Raw genomic sequence first — 16,984 nt, forward strand, 5'->3', positions numbered from 1 at the left:
CCTTTCGGAAATCCAAGTGACAGTTCGCTCCATTGCTCTTCCGGGTCCAATGAATGTCTACCTGTCCGCTCTCCAACGAGTTACCTCATCTCTGGATAAACCCACACTGACTGGTTTCAAAGATAAACAAGAATCCCCTCAAACATGAGTCCCGCTCCAACAGTGTTCAAGCTTCAGTCAATTCTCCCACGGTCCCTGAACTGATCACTGTGATCTCCCCTCCAGACTTTTCAGTTCTGGTTCACCAGGTCACTGAGTTCCAGATCCAACTCCTGTAGGCCTACTCATTACCTCAATAAACCTGTTTAACTTTTTCCCTTGGTCTCTGATTGGTACTCTGCATGTGGGTCAGATTCCTTAAAACAATCATGACACATGCTGCTGAGACACTTAATATTATAAGCGTTCTGATGGCACTTTGGCTAATATTCAGAAATTAGGAATAGTTGTATTAACCATACATGTAAACAGAGTTATAGGGGGGCCCAGGAACTTGGGGCCCAAGGCAACTGCCTAGTATTGCCGAATGGCAAATCCCCCACTGGATGGAAGATCAGTTTGTTAGAGTTCAGCACTCAGTACTGGTGTTCTGTCAGACACCTGGACTATTCTGGATTAGTTTCATGCTGCGGCTGCTGCTATGATCCATCTGTGGTCATGCAGAACGAACCCCCCTGCACGGCAGGTGCTATGTGATTAAACAGGACGCAGCAGCATGCCTGATACTGCTTAGCAGATTACAGCACAATGATGCAGTTTAAATGTTTGACCAACCACTCCCTGATTTTTTTTTAGTCTTGTCTCATCATGTCTCATTGACTAAAACTCACACCAATAATTCTCAAGTTTTCGTCAACATAGATCCATGTTTAGCTCATCAGTTCTCGTTATCATCATGAAAAAAAGGAGCGTCAACAAAATAATTTCGTAACGTCATCGTTGATGAAAACAACACTAGTGGGGTTAAATCAATTCTATCAAAAATTCTTATATTTTAAATGAAAGTTCTAATGAATTTATTCTATATACGTAGAAAGTTATCTGCTCGATTCACACTTTCATCTGTTGTTTTAACACACAGCCAGTTGGACATTTTTTCACAGAACAATATATGGCAGTCAAATTATTTTATTAAATAACATTTAACACAGAGAACTGGGTGAATATTGAATATATTATAATTTATATATATATATTAAATTATTATAAAACATGGCCAAGTAGTTGTTTATGCTTACCGGGAGAACTTTTAAAAAGTGGAAAAATCACAAATTACACAGATTAAAGAGATCAAACATTTGTGAAGGAAAAGAAACAAAAAAAACAGCAGTAGCCAAGGATTTCCCGCTGAAACAACAAAGTCAAATTCACTTCAGAAAAGGACAGTCTGGACTTGAATCTATGGAGGGAGGTAAAGATAAGGTTCTTGTTTCTGATATTTCCTATCAGAAACAAGGATCTTTGTTGAATGTAAAAATTCATATTATTCAGTTTCAAAGAATTATGACAAAACTTCACAAAGAAGATAACATTTAGCTAGAAGAAGCATTTTCTGACCTAGAATAAAACAACTAAAATCTCTTGGTCAGTGTAGATCAAATTGCCGAAGTTTTTTGAATAAGGACTTTGACCTGGACTCTTTGTCCTGGGTCTAATCCAGCTTTAGACAACCTTTCTCTAAGTATTGGTTTATAAATAGGAACTGTGTGCTCTTGTCATGAATATTTGCTGTCACATTCATACTTTACTTAAAAGCTTTTTTTGCTTCACTTTGTGAAAGAAAGTGAAAACCCAAGGTAATGACAAAATGTGTTACTTAGATAAGTAGAATGAACAATTTCGGAACAATCTTCTAAATAAAATATATAAAAAATAGTAATTTCTTGTAATACACAATGTAAAGTTACAATAAAAGTAAAATCAGGATATAACAATGCAGGGAAAATTAAACAGTGAAAAGGTATAATAAAGGCATAAAGATCTAATTGTTTTGTTTATTTACTGAAAACAAGAATATTTACTGAAATTGTTGAAACATGAAACTGTCCCCAGGTTTCCATAATCCGAAATTGTAACCCAAAATTTTATTCTAGGCTCTACAAAAGAAATTTTTTTGAAGAACAATATTTTCTACTGATTTAAATACATTTAATGTGATATTATATTGATAATCTGTGAACACACAAGTTCTTCATGCTGGTTTATGCAAGTCCGTGATTGAGTAAGTGTTCTTCTAAGATTGTATCTTTGACAGATGCAAAGACAAACCGGATGTTCTCAGTGTCCGTCGCACAGGTGAAGTGTGTGTAGAGGGGTTTGTCCTTATTTTTAAACTGGATAAACATCTGCCGGATGAAAATCTTTGCTGATTCAGCATCGCCTTGAGGTCCTGTAAGAGGGAGAGTTGTTCAAAATCAGCATAAATAAAAAGGCAACTTCCAAATCATCCACATTTAAAAACAAATAATTTAAATTCTATGCCTTAATTTCTAACATGTTGTATTTATCCCTTTAAAATAATAAGTAAAGTGTTTGTAAACAGCTGTTTAAATTAGCTTTGTATTCTTCTTCCTGACATACTCATGTTTTGATTGAGAATGATTTATGTAAAATTAACTATAATATCGTGAGTTACTGTTTTTAATTAAATAATCATATCTTTGTCGTATACTCACTTAACATCTTCTATATTAAATTGCATATTTGCAGCTATTCTTACTGTATCTGTTTTAACAAAATTTCAGGTGTCAGCTGGAATTCCTCTTTCAATTATTGTAAAATAAAAAATATAAGATGTTATGGAAATTTTACTTAGTATGTCTAAATTTTTTGAAACAGAATGCATGATTTTAGTGTAAAATAACATCACAATGAAGAGTTCATTTGAAAATAACAAAAGGTAAATTGCTGATTAACAAATATGACTTATTCCTGTCTGTAGCACAGATCATTTCAGTTCATTTCAACATATTCCTTCAGAAGGATTAAAAGGCAATTACAAACATTCCAGTTTAGTCTTAGTTAATACACACTGCAGCCCAGTAAATTCTATTGAAGGAAACCCAACTGATTGCACTGATTCTGCAGCAATCCCTAATACTGAGCATGCATGTATCAGTATTGTAGAAGGATGTTGTAAAAGGAAAAAAACTTCCAGATACCCTGGTTTTGTGTAAGCAGTTATGTGCCCTGACAAAAAGAAAGATTAACAAGACGCAAAAGGCTGATGCCTATTTCCAGCACTACTTGGGTGAGAAGCGTTTTTTTTTTTTTTTTTTTTTTATTGGAATGAGACAAACAGTGCAAGCAAACATGAATTAACAAACTTAAACCTTAGGGGCCAAAAACTGTCATGCTCTTGGGCTCTGAGTACATGAGAATATGCTAGCTTTGTATAGATAAAACACTTTTAACCAGTCTCGAATCCTTTGACACAATCAGTTGGCTGTTCTCACTGCCACTAAAAGCCAATTCTTAGTGGGTTTAAACAAGGTTTTCGTCAAATGCAAAAGTGTTGCATTTTCATCCACTCCATTTTCCATCAAGCTTTATCCCAGCTGGAGTCGTAAGGGTTGCTGGTGCCTATCCCTAGCTGTCTACGGGCAAGAGGTAGGGTACACCGCAGAGTTTAGGGAAGCAAAGTAACCTAACAGTCATGTTTTTGGACTGTGGGAGGAAGTCGGAGTAGCCAGAGAGAACCCCATGCCCAGGAAGAACATGTAAACTCTATGCAGAATGACGCCAGAATGACCCCAGAAGGATCCTGGGCCGGGAATTGAACCGGAACCTTCTTGCTGCAAAGCAGCAGTGCTACCCCCTCATTGGGAGGCTGCTCATTGGTGGATTATAAGTCTAAAACACAAGTCATGCGTTTTGGGAAACAGAAAATAATCCTGGAAATAAGGAATAAGTACTGCAAGTGTTTTGAACGAAAACTTATGGGTTGAGAACATTCTCTTTGAACAAGCCTATTAGCCCTTTTTGTTGAGCACAGCTCTACTTGCTTTTTAGGCTTATCCTCTAGTAACAGCTACGTCTTACTGAATCAGTTTTCAGCACCTGCATAGATGTGGTTCCAGCTGTCACTAGTTTTTGCGAAATGCAATGTACAAGGTTGTCTGTCACCAATTGGTTAGAGGGCAGCATCACTATTAACAGCATACATATCATTAAAAAATTAATATCTATCTATTTAATCATTCTATGCTGGGATTATTGTGACCATGATCAATGTAAAAACGAAGCAAGAGGTGCTTTTGGCCTGTTATCATACATATCAATAGTGATGCAGGAAAAAGTTTTTTGTTTTTTCAAAGAAATAAATAAAGAAATAACTATAGATCTGCAATGAGACATTCAAGAGTAATACTATCATTTACCCTTGAAGTCTTGGAAGTATGTTGCCAAGTGTGATGTTTTGATTTTCTCCTCTAGCAGGTCTTTTTTATTCAAAAAGAGGATGGTGGAGGACTTCCTAAACCAAATGCATGAAATGATCATCCTGAACAGGGCGAGGCTCTCCTCCATTCGATTCTAAAACACAGATAAGTACAGTTACACCAAATTTGAGGAAACAAATATTAGGAATAGAAACACCAATAGACCAGAACATACATCCTTTTTACTCTCAAAAAGAACTTGATCGTATTCACTGAGTGCAGCCAGGAAAATGACGGAGGTGACATTTTCAAAACAATGGATCCATTTCTTTCTCTCTGTACGCTGGCCGCCCACATCCACCATCCTAAAAACACAGAAATGTTATATATGTACATATATGCATATATGTATATGGTCAGTGCTTCTGTGCTGTCATTCAGTCCAAAACCTCCCAAGCCATTGTTCGGATGTTAGAACTGTAAATTTAAAGTCGCTTTTACTATTTTTAAAGGGTGCACTTTTAAAAAGATGAAATCGTCCAGTGAGCTGTTTCCAAACCAAATTTTTTTTTGTTTTACACTTGTGTAAACAAAATGACAAATAAAATCTGTCCAAAGTCTAAGGTCTATCCCTTGGGACTTCCACGTACAAACAGTGAAAATGGTTGTGACCAACCAACCGGACATTGTCATCATTTGTAAGCAGCAGGGGAAAGCCGTAGTAATCAATATGGCCATCCTCAATGATGGAAACATCTCGATAAAACGAAATGGTACACTAGAGAAATACCAAGTGCTAAAGGAAGAACTATAGAGTCTGGAGGGTGAAGGCAATTGTGGTGCCTTCACCCTCCTGCCTCATTGCCCCGAGTGCATTGGAGCACTCGGGCAGTGACCCCTACAAAGGAGAAGTTGCTCCAAGGGATACTTGGAGAAACTTCAAATATCTCAGCCCCGAAATTATATGATTAAGAGATACAGCTTGAGGCAAAGAAGCCACCCACTTCATCCAGGAGTATAAAAGATGGTTGAGAGAGCAGTTTATATACAGATGTGCTTGAAAGATTACATACCTTCTCATTAAAGAAAATGATAAATTGACTAGTAATTCAAAGAACAACAAAAAAATGAAAAAAGTAATAATAGTAAATAAAAATGACATAATGATCATTTGAAAATAAAAATAAAATCATTATTAAAAAAAGAACTGTCCCACACAAATTAAAATACATTGCTTATGAACAGTGAACCAACATACCTGTCAACTGCTGCAGAAGTCTTATTGAACATTTCCTGAACATTACGGAAATCACCTGACTTCAGTGATGGCCTCAAAGTGTTGCTCAACAAAATGTGTTTAGGAGCTCCATCAGACTTGTTTACAAGTTTATTATATATATATATATATATATATATATATATATATATATATATATGAATCATATGTATGAATCTACATGAAGTTTAATCAGTGTCATTTTCCTGACTTCCATGTTTTCTAGTTTTTATTAATTATTACTTACATATGTGTGTATTACATCTTGCAATACGTTTGGCAAAGTATTTCAAAACATGAAGCAACTCGTGCTAATTTTTAGTTATAAAATTTTATGGTGTTTTTTTTTTTAATAATACAACTAATTAACCAAACAGAAGTCTTACCTGAAGATGGCTTTTTCCAATTCAAACGGGTACTCTTGGATGCTTGTGGTGGAAATTCTGACTCTCAAGATGTCCTGCAGAGTTGGAATGTATCCTGCGCCCGCGATTCTGTCGATGTCACTCAAAAAACTGATAGGATAAAGGAAAAAAGAAACTTAATTAAAGAACACTCACATAACAAACTGAAATTGAACTTTGCTCAAGTTAATTTATACAATACATTTGAGTGCTATATCATGTATAGATCAAGCCATTACACATTCTACAAAACAGCAACGTAACATTTGACTCTTATTTTTCTCAAATTAGAAAACTCATTTGTGCTGAAACAATTTAGCTTCCTTCCTGGTAGTAATAATAATACATTGTATTTGTTAGGCCCCCTTCAGGTAACTTAAGGTCAACACAAAAAAATGAGTCACAAACCAAAAAGATCCCAACAAAACCTTTAACAAAAAGCCAGCAGAGCCATTTTAAGAAAATGGGTCTTGAGGTGCGATTTTAACAAAGTCAAAGAGTCACTGCTGTGTATGTCAGCAGGAAGAGAAAAGTCAGAGGAACTGAAAGAACAGTAAAGCTAAAGGATGAGGAGGATTTGAAAGTTTGGCTGATCTGTAAATATGAAGGAGGTCAGTGAGACGTGAGAACTACATGATGGGTTTACCCTTAATGTGAGGAGTAGTGCTTTGGAGTTTAAGTATTACCTCAAAGGGAGTTAATGAAGCTGATATCATTGGGATCTGAACCAGCTTTTTTGAGAATTAGGGTAACTGCAAAAAGATTTAAATAATGACAGAGTGGAACTGGAGGCAAAGGAGGGGTGGATAATGGCAGCAATGAAAGGTAATACAGAGGGAAGAAAGCATTTAATCAACTGGATGGGAAGACGGTCAAGTTTGCAAGTACAGGATTACGTCTTCTCAACTAATTGAGATTATCAACTGAGGCAAGGTGCAAACTTTGGATGTTGCCTCAATTCAGTTGAATCCTGTTTATTTATATACCATCAAAACACAAAACCTTAAATGAAAAAGTCAAGTGAAGGACTGAGTCAGCTATACAGACTCCATTTACATATTAGTTATCAAACAGTGTGGTCAAGTTCAGATCAGATTGCATCATTTCAAAGATTTAAGGGCTGGTTATCCTCCCGCAGTAGTGTGTCGCAGTGTTTTTGATTTATGCCCAATATTGAAGCGTGGTCTGTGCCATGTTGTTCCACTCCATAACCCAATAGGGACAATCACGAACTAGCTGTGGGTCTAGATACGGCCAAGGCGTTGAGGAAGTGAAAAAACACAAGGGGCAGGTTTGGGCAACAACGGAAGGACATGAGGGTGAAAAATAGTGGGGATCCAGGTGGAAAAAGGGGCCCAGCGTTCTTGTGTCTGCGGGCACCTACAATATTGGAGAGGTGCACCAGAGTGTCTGTGGATGGGGCAGGGGCATTCACTGCAACACACATGCAGATGACCTGGTTTAGTATATTACATGTTTGAGTATAAATTAGCCATTACAGCATTTATTTGGCCTGAACTTGCATGTTGTAACAATATACTAATGCTTGATTTGTGTTCTTATCTTTGCAGCAAGCTCTTAGGCTGAGCATATGTAGTGATAGAGGAGAAGAAAACCTCCAACCAAACCCCACTCATGGTGAGAAGCCATCTACCACTTCCAAGCACTTTCAAGCATCTTTAGGGCTCCAAGCAGATTTTTTTAAAGGGGACCTCCTCCAAGTCTGCCATATTTTCCTAGTCAACTCTGAGTAAAAAGGATTCCATAGAGCTACAGCAATAATGTAAAGGAAATAGTTGTGTGACGTTTTACAGTTGTCCCTCCCAAGCTGAGGAATCCCAAACACGAGCCTACAGTGTTCTACAAGAAATATGTTACAAAACAAATAATTGTCTGGAGGAAACTGTCAATCAACAAGGTTGCCCCAGGCATGTTCTGTTCAAAACAAGTGCTCTCCCTAAAGGGCTGGTTATATTCCCACAGCAGTGTGTCACAGTGAGCTTGAGGCAGATATTTCTGATTTATGCCCAATTTTGAAGCATGGTCTGCGCTATTTTATTCCTCGCCACAACACAAGAGGGACAATCATGGACTAGCTGTGGGTCTAGATACGGCCGAGGCGGTTAGGAGGTGGAAAAACGCAAGAGGCAGGTTTGTGCGACAACGGAGGAACATGAGGGCGAAAAAGAGCGAGAATCCAGGTGGAAAAAGGTTCCCAACGCTCTTGCGCACTTCTTCTAGCTGGTCCATCTTCACGAGTCGTTTACCACAATGGCGGTCAATCAAACAAAACAAGGCAGTAAGGTTTCAAAAAGGAAGTACGGATAGTGTAGAGCAGATATAGATTTGACCAATCGAAGCCTCCTGTCTGCAGCACTGTCTGTTTGTCAGTAACAGGAATTTGCTTTTAAGTAATTTCATGGTACTACCAGTAGTGTCATAAATGTCAGTTTTTGTCTGCTGATTGTCCCAAGAGCTGCAATTCAATTTAGGCTTGAAAAGGCTATCTAAATACCCCCACAACAGAACCCTAGTGTAGTATAAATCTAATTACATATTGATCAAATTCTTTTTTTGTTTTTTCTGTATGGGCGCCTTTACACCTGCAGGCTAGATTTCTGTTCATTTTAATAAAACAAAAGTTGTTTTAAACTCAAGGAAGCAAATAAGCTGGTATAAAGTTGATTTATACAGAAGTTTTTCGTCACTGCAGGTTTTTACAGTTGAAATTATAATGTGTGCTACTTTTGTTTCAGAGATATTAAAGATTATTTTTCAGCTAATCCAGAGTTTACCTATCCCCCCATTAAGCCCCAAATTGAACAACAACGTTCTACTTGTTAGTGGTTTGTTGGTGAAGATTTACTCAGTTGTGCTGCTTTCGTTTTTAAGATATAATCTTTTTAAATTTCAGTGGAAGACCCCGCTGCTTCTTGTCAGCTCGGCTGAGCTGGTGTTCAATTAATTGTGCACACGGGACGTTCAATGTGCATGTGTAGTTTATGCTCAATCAGCATATATAGGCTTGTGGTTCTTAGGATATTTTTTATTATTTATGTATGTGCTTGTTAAAACTGAGATTATCTATTAAGTATTAAGGCTAATGTTTTCTCCTGTATTTTATGGAGTTTTCTGTCAGTATGCATGTAAGGAGATGTATAAATGCTTCTTTGAGTGTTATTCAGGGCTCTAGTCATGAGGATTAACGCCAGATGCTAATAACTGCTATTGTAACCTGAGGCATTGCTCTGTCTAAGTAAGAATATATTCTATTGAGTCTCAATCTTCACACTTAAAAATCGGATCAACACATGCACAGGACAAGATCCACAAATGCCCGGAACAATCCACACATGCTCAGGGTAGGATTTACACACATGCACAGGAAAATATCCACACGTACACAGTACAATCTACACATGCACAGGATAGGATTTAGACGCATGCACAGGATGAACATGTGTGGATTGTGCTGTGGATGTTGGATCTTGTCCAGCACATTCTCTCCTCTGCATGTGTTGAGCACATATGTGAGTTTGTGAACACTGATACTCTTCTATCGCCATAAAAAGTTATGTTAAACCAGCCATCATCTTTTATAGTCATTAAATACTGTACATATAAATTGGAAGGTGTTGTAGGCTACAGTAGTAGCCATTCAAAATTTCCCCACTTTCCTTGATAGGCCCTTGGTTGGTCCTTTGCTGGTTCTTGGCTGGTCACCTACAATTCTTGTTTTAACATCAATATTTGTACTAAAATATTCTTTCTGTCATGATTTGTGAACATTAAGGTCTAAAGAGAAGCATCATCTCCTAGTCAGACCCTGTAATTCAGAGAAAGGGTACAGTAGAGTCAGAGAAAGAAAACTGCACGCCCAGGAGAAGACTAGTGGCTGGAAGTTGGATGGGATTTTGCTGGGAGCTGCAGGGAAGTGGGCTACCATTCTGCTGGCTTTTGAATATGAAGGGCCATTTTGAATGGCTGCTAATGTTCGCTTGTACTTCCAGGGAAAAACGATGAGAGCAAACCTGCCCCCACCCATTGTCATGACCTTCTACAGAAGCACCATAGAGAGCGTTCTGACCAGCTGTCTCACTGTGTGGTGTGGAGGCTGCAGCGCCTCAACTTTTATTATCCTTCAATATCCTTCAATAGGACACAACTCAATGTTTCTACTGCAATATTTATTTTTGCACTGCACTGAACATTTTCATAGTAATGCCCTTTTGCACCCTTATTTAACCTGGTTTCTTGTTTCCTCTATGTTGTTTACATTCTGATCACTGCTGCACTTTATATTAAAATGTTTGTCTTATTCTAATTGCAATATCATTACACAGTTGTAAGCATTCTTAAAAAATCCCATTTTGTGTACACTGCATACAAAATGACAATAAAGTTTGTCCAAGTCTAAGTGTTATTTAAAGTGTTTAATCTCTTCTCAGGAAGGATTTGTGGAGAGGAAAGCAGGGAAGTGTAAACACTTAGCTTTCCCTTTACATTGTGAATAAAAATATGTGATCCCAATGGGCCTGTGGAGCATAATATACGCTTGTGGTTCACATTTGTGGCAATCATGACGTCATACTATGTGTAGAAACAAAGTAGTTGTGGGGTTTAAATAATAACATAACAAAATTGTGTTTCCTTACTGACCCAAAACAGAAAGCATTAAATCAGAGAGTGAGGAAAAAGCAAAATATATTAATTTCTATGGAAAGAAATGCAATCATATAGCATATATTAAAGCAAAACATCTTATATGAAAAATAAAAAAAACTTACTATTTTGCAGAGTCTGACAGCTGGAACTCCCTTCTCCTGTCGTAACACTTTTGCACCCCTAGGTCATTCCATACTCTCCTAATGGCATCCACCTGCCAGCTCTCCAAAGTCTGCACCTTGACTGAATCCATGAAGTACAATTTTTCAGCATAGCTCTGAAAAATATCCCAAGCACATCCATTGTGGTATCAAACTGACGCAGTTTGTCTTTTTTATTAGATCTCCTAAAAGTGATGTGAACAGGTTCAACAGATCATCACTTTTGAGATGCGGCTGTTCAAGAATTTTACATGTTAACTCATATTGGGATAACAGTCTTATGGAAAAGACTTAAAAGAAGCAAATGTTATGCAAATATTGAAGCTCTTGTTATAAAACTTTAAACTGTGTTTAAACCGAACATGAATGAAGGATTCCTATGTTGTCCTTAAGAAGAAGAGTGGCTATGGAGTGAAGCTAAGCAAAGCAAATTGAGGCAAAGGTGGCAAATTTAGTGAGGTGAATGGAAAGATTTAGACAAATTCATAAAAATTTGATTGGCGTAACCCATGCAACTGAAGCAAAGGGAAAGTTAAAAAACATACTTTTTACATTTGCATTGCAAAATCCAGTCAAGGACTAGATATCGCTGTGAGCTACGGTGAAAGGGGCAGCAGAGACAAACTTTTTTAAATCAAAATGGAAGATAGAGAAAATTATGTTAACAAAGAATGAAGTGGGAATATTCTTAAGAAGCTTTTAAAAAAGATGTTTGAAGTTAGCTCTAGAAGGACTGTTTGAGGGCATGAAATATATACAAAGTTATATATTTTGCAATTAAATATTGATATTATAAAGTTTTATATTCATATGCTATAACATTATAACCTATGAATTACTTTATAAATATTATATATTATAATATTATATATATTTATATAGTATATTATTATCCAGTATTTATACGGATTTGCCTAGTAAACTAGCCCCACCTGCCAGTGGTCAAAATCATTTAGGTCTGTGAGTGGTCTAGCCTCGATCCATCCACCAGGCCCTAGAACTGGCAGGCCAATCACAACGCAGAGATGTGTTTCAAATTTCTGGATGGAAAGCGGGTGGGATTTTGAGGGTGTGACGACAAAGCTACGCAACGCTGGAGAAGCCCAACAAGAAAGATGGCAACAACTATTGAACAGGTCTCATTTACTCAGCTTTGGAGTCAGTTTTGGTAGGATTAGACTTGGGGTTTTCGTTGAAATGTGAGCAGGAAGAGGTTCTACGCTCATTCATTTTGAAGAAGGACGTATTCGCCGTTTTACCGACAGGCTGTTTGTTTACACTCCCCCACCAGCTTTCAGTCTCTTACTACGTCACAGTCATTTGCGCTCATTGGTCAGAGCGTTGGCCAATAGGAACAGACATGGTTTGAAAAACAATGGGCTGTTCTCATCAATAATAGTTTGATCCATAGGGAAAAATACTCACAAAGGAGAGTAGTTTGTATAAATATATATATATATATATTTTTTTTTTGCTAAATTGTCAAACTGTAGTGAATGATAGATAGATAGATAGATAGATAGATAGATAGATAGATAGATAGATAGATAGATAGATAGATAGATAGATAGATAGACAGACAGACAGACAGACAGACAGACAGACAGACAGACAGACAGACAGACAGACAGACAGACAGACAGACAGACAGAAAGACAGACAGACAGACAGACAGACAGACAGACAGACAGACAGACAGACAGACAGACAGGCAGACAGACAGACAGACAGACAGACAGACAGACAGAGAGAGAGAGAGAGAGAGAGAGAGAGAGAGAGAGAGAGAGAACTAAACCATGCATGTAAATAGTTGTCAAAATGGGAGAACCAACAATGGCCTGTGCCATACTCTACTGTATTTTTCTAGGGTTAGAATTATTTATCATTTATATAGAAAAGAGAATTTCATCAGTAATAAAATTGCTCAGACAAATCTAGAAGCATTTTTTATTTCTCTCTATCTGCCTAATTTTTTCATATTCTTTGTCCCACATATACCAAAACATTCACAAAAGTAAATTAGTTCTTACAATATTTTGGTTGTCCTGATAGTCCATCTTCAGAATACTCATGGCTTGAATCAGTGCCTGGATGGCTGTAATGATATTCTGATACACCAGACTGGTGAAATCATTTCTCTCCGATTCACTGTATCCTTTACCATGGATGATCCTCATCTGTTTGATAAAGGTGGTCTTCCCACTTTCACCAGTGCCTGGGAAAATGTCAAAAATATGAAAAACAGAATAAAGTATGAAAGAAATGGTGCAATCAGTATATAGCACTAGACCTGATTTAGACACATAGGTAGCATAGATTATTTGGATTATAGATAATATTGTTTGTTTGGACGTGAATGAGTCTCTAAAATAAACATAGAATTTTTTCAAGCAAAAGCTTTATTAGTAAAATACAGAACCCCAAGCTTCAGTGTACTTTTTTAGGATTGTATTGGAATTTCCTGCAGTTTTGCCCTTAAGTAAAATTTCAATAGTGTATTTAAACTGATTGGTATGAGTGCATAGTGTCCTAATTCTCCAGAGGGATGTTCGACTCTGCCCCCATGCTCCCTTGATCCACACTTAGGCTAAAGGAGTACCTAAGTAAACTTTTTTGAAACTCTTAGCTTCAAGCCATTGCTGAAATTTTGAGCAAATAGACAAAAATAATGACGATGATTCAGCTCCACTGCCTTGCAATGTGATTGTGAATATCAGAAAATACCCTTAAAACCATCTATTTCCACGGACCCCATTCTCTCTAAAAATATTTACAATGTATCTTTTAAAAAAAAAAATTTTTCACAAATAATTGCTTCAGTAGGGAAATAGTTGTGTTATTGCAATGGGTCGCACTGCTGCCCTGCAGCAAAAAGGTTCTGGGTTCAATTCCTGGCCTGGGGTCTTTCTGCATGGAGTTTTGCATGTTCTCCCTGTGCATACATGGGTTCCCCCCCGGTACTCTGGCTTCCTCCCACAGCCCCAAAACTTGACTTTTAGGTTGATCAAAACATGATGTTGGTGGGGGGATCGAGACATGATGCCCCAGATTTTCTCAATCGGATTCAGGTTTGGGAAGAGGATGGGCTAGTCCATAGCTTCAATGCCTTCATCTTGCAAGAACTGCTGGCACTGCAGCAACATATGGTCTAGCATTGTTCTGCATTAGGGGGAACACTGGGCCACTAACATATGGTCTCACAAGGGGTCTGAGGATCTCATCTCAGTACCTAATGGCAGTCATGGTACCTCTGGTGAGCACATGGAGGGCTATATGGCCTATCCCACACCATTACTGACCCAATGTCAATCCAGTCACGCTGAAGGATGTAGTAGGCTGCTGATCACTCTCCACAGTCTCTCCAGACTCTGTCATATCTGTCACATATGTTCAATGTGAACCTGCTTTCATGTGTGAAGGGCCCAGGGCACCAGTGGTGAATTTGCCAATCCTGGTGTTCTCTGGCAAATGGCAAACATCCTGCATTGTGTTGGGCTGTGAGCACAACCCTCACCTGTGGACGTCAGGCCCTCAAACCTTCCTAATGGAGTTGGTTTCTAATGTGGAGTCCTTTTGTTGCATCAGTGGATGCAACAAAAGGAAGTCATTTTTCGGGACTGGCAGTGTTGCTCCTGTTTCTCCTTGCACAAAGATAGAGTTAACAGTCCTGCTGTTGGGTTGTTGCCCTCCTATCGCTTCCTCCACATATCCCAGTGTACTGGCCTGTCTCTTGGTAGTGCCTCCATCCTCTAGACACTACACTGACAGCCACAGCAAACCTTCTAGCCACAGCTCACATTGATGTGCCATCCTGGATGAGGTGCACTACCTAAACCACTTGTTGGTTGTAGAGTTGGTCTCCTGCTACCTCAAGTGTGAAAGCACAACCAACATTCAGAAGTGACCAGATCATCAGCCAAAGAGAATGGGTACTGAGAAGTGGTCTGGGGCCCCCACATGTAAGACCACTTCTTGATTGAGTGTCTTGCTAATTGCGAATAATTTCCACCTGTTGTCTGTTCTGTTTGCACAACAGCATGTGAAATTAAATGTCAATCAGTGTTGCTGCCTAAGTAGACAGATTGGTGTGACAGAAGGGTGTCATGAAGCTGTCTACTCAATGCTGATTCACAGGACACACTAAATTATTTGACTAACAGTGGCCAGCCAGTGGGGAGATTTTCCTTATGAGACTCAAGCCAGTCATTTACCCAGATCAGTCATCTTGTGCTGAACTCTTGTCGTAGTTTGATGTTAATATTATTTTAAAGCACTTCACAACAGCTATTTTTACCCCTTTGCAGTGATGTGTTTCATGTTTTTAACCTTTCTTAATGCAACATATTACGTTTGGATTTAATTAACGGCATTGAGCTTCCCCTGTTTCAGAGACCAGCAGCTGCCACTGAAATAACTTACATGTCTCTGCTGCGATACTGGTTTCTCCACATTTGAAGCGTTTCTAGTGCTGCAACTTTATCTTCCTACACACACCTATAGTCCTAACTATTCTTGAAATACCAAAAGACAGACTTCTGATTGTTTGCTCACTACAGTTCACTACATCTCACTACATCAGGCTCTCTCCTCTGTACTTAAATTGTCTTTCCTTGTAAATGATCATCACTGCTCGGTCTTCTCTGCAGAAATGCCTTTGCCTGCTCTGATGTTTTCTGAATAAGAATTAGCCAGAGCTATCTCCCATTTTGACACTGAACACCTTCTCAAACATTATTTCGTACTTTGTTTACTCCTTAATGTAAGCAGTATTTTCCTTATTGATGCAACCTGTTTGAACAGAATAATGAACCCTCCCACTGAATAAACTGGTTCAGGATTGGTTTGACAAGAGCAAAAGCAAGTTTGAGATGTTGACTTGGCTTTAGAATTGCCTAATAATTTCTTATCCATTAAAGCCCACCTTGCCTTACAGGACTTGAAAAGATGCTGAAAACATCTCAGGCCCATTTGCCCAACTTACTTTCAGTGATCAAGTGCAGTAGAAGCCTAAATTAATGAGGATTACTTTGGAAGCAAAAGTGGGCTTATCAGGCAATTCATCATATTCCTTTGCTTGATCTAGGTTTTATATGAGTTTTTAATCTAAAAGTGAAAATTAGATTTCATTTCTAAAACTACAGGATTCAGTAAATGTGCAAATAAAATATAGGCAACCTATTCCCTTATTTTAAAAAATTGTACTCAGAACAATTTGAAATCTGTTCTCTCAGGTCGTTGTCACACAACAAAATTAAGATGTTGAAAAATAACAGGATGTGGATACTCAAATTAGAAAACTAGATATCTACTGATTGCTTTTTTATAGTTAAATGTAATTTCAATGATCCATATGCAGGCAGTAGGATGCAGATACATTTTCCAAAGACAAACCTGTGACGAAATGCATGTAGAACAAAAAGATGAGATCCTATAGCAAGCTAACAATAATGAGCTTAACTATGAGCCTCTGACAAATTGGGGTGAGAGAGTAAGCAACAGATTTAAAACAGGTGTAGTTGATTAGGTTAAAAAAATATTCAGAAAAGTGAATAAACAACACTAGAGTATAGCTGAATAACAATAAAAATTAGTCTGACTCATTAGAATGGGAATAAGGTTAGACCAGGGGGGAAAAAAGAACACAAAAAGTAGATTATTTGTAAGATCTCACCTAAAAACAACAGTTTCACCTCCCGTTTGAGTTTTTTTTTATCCATTTTGAGTTGTTTGTTTATTTCTCTGCATATCCTCCGATTTTCTTGCTTCTCAGGGGACAAACAAAGGTCCATGGTTGACTGAGTTTAGCAACTGCGGCTCTTTAAACTGGGCTGGAGATTACAGATGAAATTATAATACCTAAACTATTTTCATACCTACCAACTTAAGAAGGAAGAAAATTATATTTTAAAAGCCATTCTTCCAGTTTGACTACATTTTGCATCCTTGCCCTGCAGGGGGCGGGTTCTGACTGAAAGGCCATGGTGTGTTTAGTAACTGCTTCCTTTCAACCCCTGTTCAAAAAAATATTTCGGTGAAAGAGACTCCTTTCCTAATATTTCCTAAGACGATTCAACTCAATGATTGAGAAAACAAAATAAA

General features: G+C 37.9%; 1 protein-coding gene across 1 annotated transcript; it reads right to left on the bottom strand.

The window, feature by feature from the left end:
• Positions 1–1,104: 1,104 nt before the first annotated feature.
• On the bottom strand, positions 1,105–16,793 carry LOC119776498 (guanine nucleotide-binding protein subunit alpha-11-like). The gene is made up of 7 exons (XM_038274906.1): positions 16,557–16,793; positions 12,916–13,100; positions 10,847–11,001; positions 6,042–6,170; positions 4,615–4,744; positions 4,380–4,533; positions 1,105–2,389 (listed from the first exon to the last, which is right to left on the bottom strand). Exons 1-7 carry the CDS (start codon positions 16,672–16,674, stop codon positions 2,202–2,204), a joined length of 1,059 nt encoding a protein of 352 aa, XP_038130834.1. The 5' UTR covers positions 16,675–16,793; the 3' UTR covers positions 1,105–2,201.
• Between the last annotated feature and the right edge of the window lie 191 nt (positions 16,794–16,984).

This window comes from Cyprinodon tularosa, unplaced genomic scaffold (assembly GCF_016077235.1).
Source record: "Cyprinodon tularosa strain WSP-4 unplaced genomic scaffold, ASM1607723v1 ctg94, whole genome shotgun sequence".
NCBI classification, from domain to species: domain Eukaryota; kingdom Metazoa; phylum Chordata; class Actinopteri; order Cyprinodontiformes; family Cyprinodontidae; genus Cyprinodon; species Cyprinodon tularosa.